This window comes from Phaseolus vulgaris, chromosome 3 (genome assembly GCF_051622355.1).
Source record: "Phaseolus vulgaris cultivar YP4 chromosome 3, ASM5162235v1, whole genome shotgun sequence".
Lineage (NCBI taxonomy): Eukaryota > Viridiplantae > Streptophyta > Magnoliopsida > Fabales > Fabaceae > Phaseolus > Phaseolus vulgaris.
This window is the reverse complement of record NC_143500.1, coordinates 31,912,691-31,923,066: the sequence shown is the minus strand read 5'-3', so window position 1 is coordinate 31,923,066 and position 10,376 is coordinate 31,912,691. Positions and strand designations below refer to the sequence as shown.

Sequence of the window (10,376 nt, the reverse complement as noted above, 5' to 3'; positions counted from 1 at the left end):
AAAGTCCCATACATCATTATGTGCCAATGATTTAAGCTCATCTTTCATGGCATCCAACCACTTATTAGAATTATCACCATTGTTTGCTTCTGAAAATGAAACTGGCTCATTATCAATGTCTAAGTCTTTTTCTGACTCTTGTAGATAAACCACATAATCATTCGAAATAGCAGACTTTCTTTCTCATTGAGATCTTCTTAATACTATTCCTTGTGGTTGTTCTACTACAGGTTCGTTGTTAACCTCGTGATCATTAATTTCTTGTTCTTCTTCATCATTGAGTGGTTCAACAAGATTAGGAACAACAATACTTGAAGTAGAGGTACTAGTTAAAGGAACTTGTACTCTAACTTCCTTAATCTCCACATTTTGTGAAGCTTCACTCCCACTAGTTTCACAATTTTCAATGAACCGTGCATTTCCAGTTTCAACAATTCTTGTACTATGGGTAGGATAGTAAAACATATACCCTTTTGATTTTGTTGGATAACCAATGAAATATCCACTAGTTTTTCTTGCATCCAATTTCTTTTCTCGCGGAATATATATTCTAATTTCTACTTGACATACCTAAACATGCAGGTGTCTTAAATTGTGTTTCGTACTTGTCCACAATTCAAAATGTGTCTTTTGAACGACCTTACTAGGAATCTTGTTCAACAGATACATGGCAGTTTTTAAAGCATACATCTATAATGATATAGGTAAAGATGAATTATTTAATATGCTCCTAACCTTATTCATTAAGGTTCGATTATGCCTTTTTGACACACCATTTTGTTGAGGTATACCTAGCATTGTTTATTGAGCACAAATACCACGTTTCTCAAGGAACTTAGCAAATGGACCAGGGTGTTGTCTATTTTCATCATATTTTCTATAATATTCACCACCTCTAATTTACCTAACAATTTTCACCTTTCTTTATAATTGTCTTTCCACTTCATTTATATAAACTTCCAAGACATTCATTGCTTTAGATTTTATATGTTGTAAATAAACATAACCATAGCGTGAAAAATCATCAATAAAGGTGATAAAATACCTTTCTTTATTGAAAGAATTTACATCAAAAGGTCCACATATATCAATGTCTATAATTTCAAGAAGTTGAGTGCTTCTTGTGGCTCCCTTCTTTATGTTTTGTTTGTTTGCCTTTAATACAATCTACACATACATTCAGATCCGTAAAATCTAAATTTGGAAATATTTTATTCTTTACTAATCTTTTCATCCTTTATTTGGACATATGTCTCAAACGTTTATGCCACAAGAAAGTAGAACATTCATTCATTAAACTACGTTTAGTGCCAACATTATGATGCGAGGTCAGAAGAGTTTCAACATATATGTTCCTACTAGGGAGATGGGACCTAGAGAACTATTGAAGTCTTCCTCTCCTTCCTTCGGTCGGGCAGGTGGCTGGGTGATGAACTGGGATTCTTCTCGTCCTCCTGCTTATCCTTCGGCACTCGGGACTCGGTCGTCGGGTGAACACCGGATGGTGGGGGTACCTGCGAAGGCACTCCGACCCTCAAGTCAGTAAAGCGGGTGGTTAGCTCTCAGGTAGGTGAACAGTAATAATGACATACCTTACTCCTTGAAATGCGTGCTATTTATATTATTCTAGTGGGCCTACCTTGTTGGGCCCATTTATCGAGGTGGATACCGCTTAGGGTTGCATTACCTAATTCTTGATGATGGATTAGCTTCACTGATCTCGGTTTGAGCGTTAATTGTAATGGGGTTCGGCCATCGGCCAAATTCTCATGATGAGGGCCGGCCATCGGCCAAATACCCGTGGCCTTCGGCCGTCTCAGTTGAGTCTTCAACGGTCTCGGTCTCTCGGCCAAGTCTCCAAAAGGTCTCGGCCTCTCGGTCTCTCGGCCAAGTCTTCAAGGGGTCTCGGCCTTTCGGTCCCTCGGCCAGGTTGACTGGGCATCGGGCAGCCAGGTGGGTCCCAGTCTCGCCCAGTACCGGTACACTTGCCCCCCAGGCTCAAGGGCAGATGTGTCAGATATGTCCGATGAGTCTTTTGATAATGGGAGTCGGTTGGCCTCCCTTGGACGTGCGGTCGTTTCGTTTTTCGAGGTGTGACTTGACTTAGGCGGCGTGACGTGATTGGCATTAATGAGGGGTTTTTCGGGCGGGAAATGTTGTGAACCGTTGGATCTAAGAGATCTAACGGTTCAGGTTGATTCGTCGTTTCGAATTCCGAGGCCCATGGGCCTTATAAATAGAGGTCTACTAGTGACGAGGTCCCTCTACTTTGTGTTCTTGTAAGTTTTTCTGGAAGTCGAGTAATCTTTCATCCACTGCTGAGAGTTGAGTGACCGTTCAGCTGTCTTCCCTCGCCCAGCTTATTCTGTCAGCTAAGGTTAGTTATGTGTTGTGAGCCTAGTTCTTCCCCCCCTCCCTCGGGTGACCCGGCCTCTCCCGTCGGTTATTCCTCTGTGAGGGAGTCTTCTGAGTCGTCATCCTCTTCTTCTCCTTCCTCTTCGTCATTCACCACCGACCCTGTTTCGGTTGGGGTGGCCGATGCTCTACCCCCGGTGGAGGTCGTGAGGGAGGATGCCCCGGCCAACGCTGTTGACCGATCGGGCTCTCCCCCCATGGCCGTTCCCTTAGGGGATTTTAGCTGGGTGGATCCTAGGGTGATGGAGATGTCGTCTACCTATGGGACCGAGGAGTCTGTGGCGAAATTTTTGCGCAGGCAACCGGTTTTAAAGGCAGAGGAGTATTCTTCCCACTTTAGCATTCTACCTTGTGGGGTGGACAAGAGAGTGTGTATGGGGCGGCCCGGTTCCGGCCCCCCTTTCTTTTATATGTATACTTGCTTTTTTGTCGACCTTTTTGTTTCCCTTCCTTTTGATGAGTTTACGATGGGCGTCCTTCGGACGCTCAACGTTGCTCCCACCCAGGTTCACCCAAATACCTGGGCGTCCCTTCAAGCCTTCCGCTTGTTGTGTGACGTCATGCGTCTTCACCCCACGCCCTCATGTTTTCTTTCTTACTATAACTCCCATCCTGCGAAAAAGGCTGCCTGGCATTCGCTGGCCGGCCGGCCTGGTAGTGTTCTTTTTGATCTCTTCGCCCTTTCTTATAAACGTTTTAAAGAGAGATTTGTGAAGGTCGTGATCCGGCCTGAGGCGACTTCTCTCTTTTTTGACTCGACCGGGCGGTCGAGATTCCCCCTTTATTGGACCCAGGAGCCTTGCGATTTTAAGGAGTGGCTGAGGCCGACGGAGGGTGAGGACGAGCTGGGTGTCCTTGCCCTTTTTGACGCCCTCCCGAGGAGGCTTCCGTGCCGGGGGTTGATTGGTGCGTATGCCAAGTCTGCGCGCTGGGCGGCCGTGAGGGGTATGTGTCCTGGTTTGCCTTAGTTGGTCTGTCGGCCGGTCTATTTGTTTTGCCTTATTTTTAACTCTGTTTTGTTTTGCAGAGATCATAGTTAGCGAACGACCGAGCGCCGTTAGCGTACTCGACAACATCGGCAGAAGGCGGCCGAGCGTAGGGGACGTCGGTGCTTGGAAGTGATACCGTCGCCGAGTGACGAGGGGGCGGCCAGCCCATCTCGCAAGTCTAAGGGGTCGGCTGACCCCACCCACAAGTCCAAGAAACGTCCGAGGGGCGCTAGCAACATTGCCACCACCACCCGGTCACCTGGGTCCATGCCGACGCCTCCTCCTTCCCGACGGGTGCCAGCTGAGACGGTGTCGGGCTCTCCTGGGGCCATGGTGCAAACGGGGGCCGGTCCATCTGTGGCTGATGCCCGGGCGGCCACGCCCTTTGATATCTTGGGGGCTGGGTATCGGTTCTCCCGGAGGGTTCGCGTTGCGCTTCCAGATGAGGCTCGGGACCCCCTACGCGACGTCTCTCCCTCGGAACTCCTCAGGAGCGGCTTCAAATTGATGTGCCGCTCGGTTGTCCTTGTCCAGAGCGGGCTTCAAGGTCGGGATCGTCAGGCCGAGGTCGTGTCATCCTTGGAGCATAAACTCTCTGAGGCTACCGAGGCCTTGGAGCAGTCCCTCTCCGTGAACACCAATCTGTCGGCCTTGGTTGCTACAGAGGCGGCCGAGAAGGAGCTAACGCAGAGGGAGGCGGCCGAGGCAATGCGTCAGCTGGAGGCTGAGAAGTTGAGGGCGGCTGCCGAGATCGCCAATCTGAAGAAGTTGGTTGAAGAGAAGAGTGAGCAGCTCTCTGCCTCGGCCACTGAGATGGCCGCCCTTCAACTCTCAAAGGAGCAAGCCGAGGCCGAACTGGATGAGAATTATGAGGAGGCTGAGGAGCTGCTGAAGCAATGTTTTGAACGAGCCGTCCGTCAAGCGCATGTGCTATATGGCGGGCCGCCGGCCACTGGTGAGTTTGACCTTGATTGTGAGGTCTACCAGGGTCGATTAATGCCAAGTGCTGAAGTGGCCGCCTTAACTGCTCAGGAAACTGAACCGGCCGGGACCGAGGAGGGGGAGGCCGAGGTTCGGGGTAAGGAGGTCGAGGCTGAGGAGGGTGACTGCATTAATATCCAGGATTAGGTTCATCTTTGGCCGGGTTGTGGCCTTTTCCTTTTTTAGTATCCTCCGAGGTCGGGGCGTGGCCTTTTTATTTTGTGTTTTGATGTATCGTCCGGTGCTTCTTGTTTATCAATATATTGTCCATCTTTCCTTTTATCAGTTTGGCATGAAATTTAACAAGTTAAACAATCGGTCTGCCATTGATTCGGGCGATCGGCCATTAGGTTGCGAACGTTAAATTCGAGCAAGTAAAATATGGGCGATCGGCCATAAATTGCGAATGTTAAATTCTAGCAAGTAAAATATGGGCGATCGGCTATAAATTGCGAATGTTAAATTCTAGCAAGTAAAACATGGGCGATCGGCCATTAGGTTGCGAACGTTAAATTCGAGCAAGTAAAATATGGGCGATCGGCCATAAATTGCGAATGTTAAATTCTAGCAAGTAAAACATGGGCGATCGGCCATTAGGTTGCGAACGTTAAATTCGAGCAAGCTTGGTGAGCGTTCGGTAGGCCGGCACTTGCGATGTTAATCGAGCAAGGCACTTGCGATGTTAATCGAGCAAGGCACTTGCGATGTTAATCGAGCAAGGCACTTGCGATGTTAATCGAGCAAGTGGGCGTTCGGCAGTCCGGCACTTGCGATGTTAATCGAGCAAGCGGGCGGTCGGCAGGCCGGCACTTGCGATGTTAATCGAGCAAGTTGGCGGTCGGCCAATACTTTCAGTAGAATATTTCCAACACTTTTGATGAAAACGCCTCGTTAAAACCTCCCTGGTTGGGTGAGGAAAGAATGCGTGATTTTATTGATTTTAGCTGTAATAGAATTTGAGGTGCGTGGCATTCCACGTCCTCGGTACAATTTTTCCTGAAAGCCATTCTAGATGATAGGCTCCTCCTTGTGCGACTTCTCGGACTCGGAAAGGCCCCTCCCAGTTGGATGAGAACTTCCCTTCGTTTTTTCTTGCGTCGCTGCGCATTCTCCAGACGAGATCGCCCTTCTGGAAACCTCTCGGCCGGACTTTGGTGTTGTACCGTCTGGACGCCCAGGCTTTGCAGGCAGCCTCCCGAATCTTGCTTTTGTCACGAAGCTCACTTACCAGGTCGAGGTTGACCGCTAGGCTTTCCTCGTTCAGGGTGAGATCGAACATCTGTCGTCGTATGGTGGGCTCGGCCACCTCTACCGGGATCATGGCCTCGGTTCCGTACGTCAGACTGTAGGGTGTTTCCTGTGTGGTAGTTTGGGGGGTGCACCTATACGCCCAAAGTACCTCGATCAGCTCCTCGGTCCATCGGCCCTTTGCTTTGCCCAGTCGCTTCTTCAGCTCGTTGAGTATGACCTTGTTGGCGGCCTCGGCCTGCCCATTGGTTTGTGGGTGTTCTACCGAGGCCGTGATGGACTTGATGCCCAGGTCGTCATAGAAGGACTGTAGGCCTCGGTCGATGAACTATCGGCCATTGTCAGTTACTATTGTGTGTGTGGGACGCCGAATCGGCAGACAATGCTCCTGCATACGAAGTTTTGTACATTCTTCGCCGAGATGGAGGCGAGGGGCTCGGCCTCGATCCATTTTGTGAAGTAGTCGACTCCCACCAGGAGGAATTTGGTCTGCCCCTTCCCTGGGGAGAATGGACCGATAATGTCCATCCCCCACATGGCGAACGGCCACGGGGAGATGATGCTGTGCAGTTCTTCCGGCCTGGTGTGGAGGAGGGGGCCGAATTCTTGGCACTTGGCACATTTCTTTACGTATTCGGAACATTCGCCCTTTATGGTCGGCCAGTAGTAGCCGGCTCTCAAGACCTTGGCGGCCATAGTTCTCGCCCCGGCGTGATTTCCGCAGACTCCTTCATGGATCTCGGCCAGGATGTACTCGGCCCTTTTGCTGGTTATGCATTTTAGCAGGGGGGTTGAGTAGCCTCTCCGATACAAATCTTCGTTGATCATGGTGTACCGGGCGCATTGTTGCTTCATCGCCCTCTCTTGGTCGGCCGTGCACGTGCCGTCCGTCAGGTATTGGATGACGGGAGTCATCCAATTGTCGGCCTCAGCCTCTTCTTCTTCTACAGCCAGGCACTCGGCCTCGGCCTCCGTCACACTCGGGTGTCTCAGCCATATTTGTATGACCGATCTCTGGTGGCTCTTCTTTTTTGTGACCGAGAGCTTTGACAGGATGTCGGCCCTTTTGTTGTCCTCCCGCGGTATGTGTTGCAAGGGTGCTTTGTTGAAGCGGGCGATGCTGTTTTTGGCCGCGTGGTAGTACCGCTGCAGCAAAGGCTCTTTAACCTCGAAATCTCCATTGACTTGGCCGACCATCACCTGGGAGTCGCTTTTGCATGTAACCTCGCGCGCTCCCATGTCGTAGGCTAGGTTCAGCCCGGCCAGCAAGGCCTCGTACTTGGCCTAGTTGTTGGTCGCCCGGAATTCGAATTGGAGGGCTTGTTCCAAGAAGAGGTCGCCCGGCCCCTCCATGACGACTCCCGCTCCACAGGCTGTTTTATTTGAGGAGCCGTCCACATAGAGAGTCCACCTGCCCGAGAGGGAGGGTAGTGGTGTCAGTTCGGCCGAGAAGTCGGCCAAGCATTGAGACCTGATAGCACCCCTCGGTTCATAGCGTATGTCGAACTCGGAGAGTTCGTCTGACCATCCTATCATCCTCCCTGCAAGGTCCGGTTTAGATAAAATTTTGAAAATAGGGTAGTCGGTTCTTACAGTTATGGAGTGATTTTGGAAGTATGGGCGCATCAATCTTGCCGTGAGGACCAGTGCGAGAGCCACCTTTTCGATCATCTGGTATCGGGTCTCGGCCGAGTGGAGGGTTCGGCTGACGAAGTACACAGGAAGTTCCTCGCCCTCGGTCTCTTGTACCAGGGCAGCGCTAACTGCCTCTTCAGAGACTGCCAGATACACTAGGATTGGGTGGTCGGCCCTCGGCTTCTGGATGACGGCCGGGGATGTGAGGAACTCCTTGAACTGCTTGAAAATTTCCTCGCATTGGTCGTCCCAAGCGAACTTTTTGCCCTTCCGGAGGAGCTGTACCATCGGCCTCGTCCTCTCGGCCAGGCGGGGGACGAATCAGGAGAGGGCGGTCAGCCGCCCTAGGAGTTGCTGTACCTCCTTCACGCTGTTCGGGCTTCTCATGTTGAGTATTGCTTGACACTTGTCGGGATTGGCCTCTATCCCCCGGTGGGTGAGCATGAAGCCTAGGAACTTCCCTCCCTCGACCCCGAAGGTACATTTTTCGGGGTTGAGCTTCATATTGACTCCCCTTAAGGCCTTGAAGACCTCGTCCAGGTCTTTCAGATGTTGATCAAACGAGTCGGACTTCACGACTATGTCGTCCACGTACACCTCTACCGCCCGACCGATTAGTCCTTTGAAGACTTTGTCCATCAGGCGCTGGTAGGTCGCCCCTGCGTTCTTGAGGCCGAATGGCATGACCTCGTAATAGTAGTTGGAGTCGGCCGTCATGAAGGCCGTCTTTTCCTTGTCTCTTGGGTGCATTCTTATCTGGTTATAGCCAGAGTAAGCGTCTAAGAAACTCATAATTTTGTGGCCGGCCGCACCATCCACCAGTCGGTCAATGTTCGGGAGGGGGTAGGTGTCCTTCGGGCATGCGCTGTTGATGTTTCTATAGTCGACGCACATTCTCCAGTTACCGTTCGGCTTGGTGACCATGACGACGTTGGCCAGCCATGTCATGTATCGGGCCTCCCTTATGAACCCGGCCGACAGGAGCTTCTCGGCCTCCTCCTTCGCCGCGAGTCGCTTCTCGTTGCCCAAGTCTCTCTTTTTTTGGGAGATCGGTCGGGCTTCCTTGAATATTGACAGTCGATGGGTGATGACATCCGGGCTCACCCCCGGCATGTCGGTCGGCGTCCATGCAAACATGTCGATATTCTTTTTTAGCGCAGCATGCATGATCTCAGCCTCGGCCGCTGCCAAGGCTGTTCCTACAGCCGTGCTGTGTTCTTCGTCGAGGAGGGGGACTCTCCTTAGCTCTTCTCTCACCTCCAGTCTGTCTTCGGTCGCCCGGGGGTCGAGGTCCACCAACGCCACGGTTGGCTTGATTTCCCTCGGTCGGTCCATCCTGGGGGAGCGGTCTTTTCGGGAGGACTTCCTTATTCTGAGGGGAGAGGTGTCGGCCCTTAAAGGTTCCACCCGGAGGCTCTCGGCGTAGCACTCTCGTGCTTCTTTTTGGTCTACGTGGACCGTGAGAATGTCCCTTGTTTTTGAAGGGAACTTCATTGCGAGGTGAGGGGTTGATACTATGGCCATCAGCCGGTTGATGGACGGTCGGCCGAGGAGGATGTTGTAGGAGGTGTTGGCGTCGATGACCAGGTACCGAATTTTGATGGTCCTGGTGTTCTTCCCCTCTCCGAAGGTGGTGTACAAGTCGATATACCCCTTGGTACCCACCCTTTCGCCCGAGAATCCTACCACGTGGTCGTCGTATGGCATCATCTCGGCCTCGGTCATTCTCATGGCCTTGAAAGTTTTCCAGTAGAGGATATCTACCGAACTTCCTTGGTCCACGAGGGTCTTCCTTATGGTGAATCGATCTATGTCGACCGCTATCACCATCGGGTCGTCCTGCTGGCGGTAGTCTACGCCTTTGAAGTCCTCGTCCGTGAACGTGATGGGTGGCATTCTCGGTCGAAACGCCACAGCGTTTACCTGGTGTACCGCCCGGAGGTGCTTCTTTCGGGCGTTGTTTGTGCTTCCTCCCCCGGCGAAGCCGCCGGCTATAGTGTTGATAACCTCTCGGTTACCTCTCCTATCGGCGTCCCTGGGGGAATCGTCTCTTCGAGGGGGATCGACCCTTGCGGGTTGCCGGTCGCCCCTGTTATTTTGGTTTTCTCGGCCTCGCTGAGGTGACCTCGTCTGCCTGGGTGGATCCGCCCGGCCGGGTGGGTCTTGGACATTCCTGACGAAACGTCGGAGAAGCCCAGCCTAGATAAGTTCCTCGATCTTATCCTTAAGGGCCTGACACTCGTCGGTTGAGTGTCCTGTTTTTGGTGGTACCGACACTGCTTCCTCCGGTCGCCATTATTTGGGCTGGCCACCTTCCTTGGGGGAGGGATCAATTCGGCATTGAGGGCCTCGTCCAAAATTCTCCCCCTCTCGGTCGTCAGCGGTGTGTATCTTGAGAACCGGATCGGTCGGTCTCGGTTTTCCCGGCGTCGGTCGTTCCTTTGACTCGGCCGCCCCTGGCAATCCTTCTCTTCCTTGTTTTTCTCCCCACCGGCCTCGGCACGGGCCTGGTTACGGAATTCTCTTAGCTCTTCTAGCTGCATGTACTTAGCAGCTCTCTTTCTCAGCTCGTCTAGGCTGTCGGCCGGCTGCATGCACAGGTTGTCGGCAAAGGGCCCCGGGCGCAGGGCTGTCAGCATGTGGTGCATGGCGACGTCCGGACTCAGATTCCGGATGCTCATCGCCACTTTACTGAACCTATCCACGAAGGTTCTCAGCGACTCTCCCTTCTCCTGGCGGATGCCTACCAGAGCGATGGAGGTTAGATGGTGCGGCCGGCTGGTCGCGAACTGCGTTTCGAACTTTGCGACAAGCGTGGCAAAGCTGTCGATGAAGTTGGGTGAGAGCTTGGTGAACCAACTAAGGGCTGCACCCTTCAAGGATGTGGGGAACACTCGGCACAAGACGGTGTCGTCCGGGGTGTAGAGACTCATATGGGTGGTGTAGGCGTCCATATGCTCGTCCGGGTCGGTCGACCCGTCGTATCGGTCTCGGTTGAAACCCTTCCACTTCTTAGGAAGCGGGACTTCGATGATGTTGTTTGTGAAGGGATGTCGGCGGTTCGGGTCAGCCGTCAGGGTCGTCCGGGTGGACCTGATTAGGCACGAC

General features: G+C 52.2%; 1 protein-coding gene across 1 annotated transcript; it reads right to left on the bottom strand.

Annotated features, from left to right (window-relative positions):
* Positions 1-7,589: 7,589 nt before the first annotated feature.
* LOC150028791 (uncharacterized) lies at positions 7,590-9,164 on the bottom strand. Its single transcript, XM_090300124.1, has one exon. It carries the CDS (start codon positions 9,162-9,164, stop codon positions 7,590-7,592), a length of 1,575 nt encoding a protein of 524 aa, XP_090156250.1.
* Between the last annotated feature and the right edge of the window lie 1,212 nt (positions 9,165-10,376).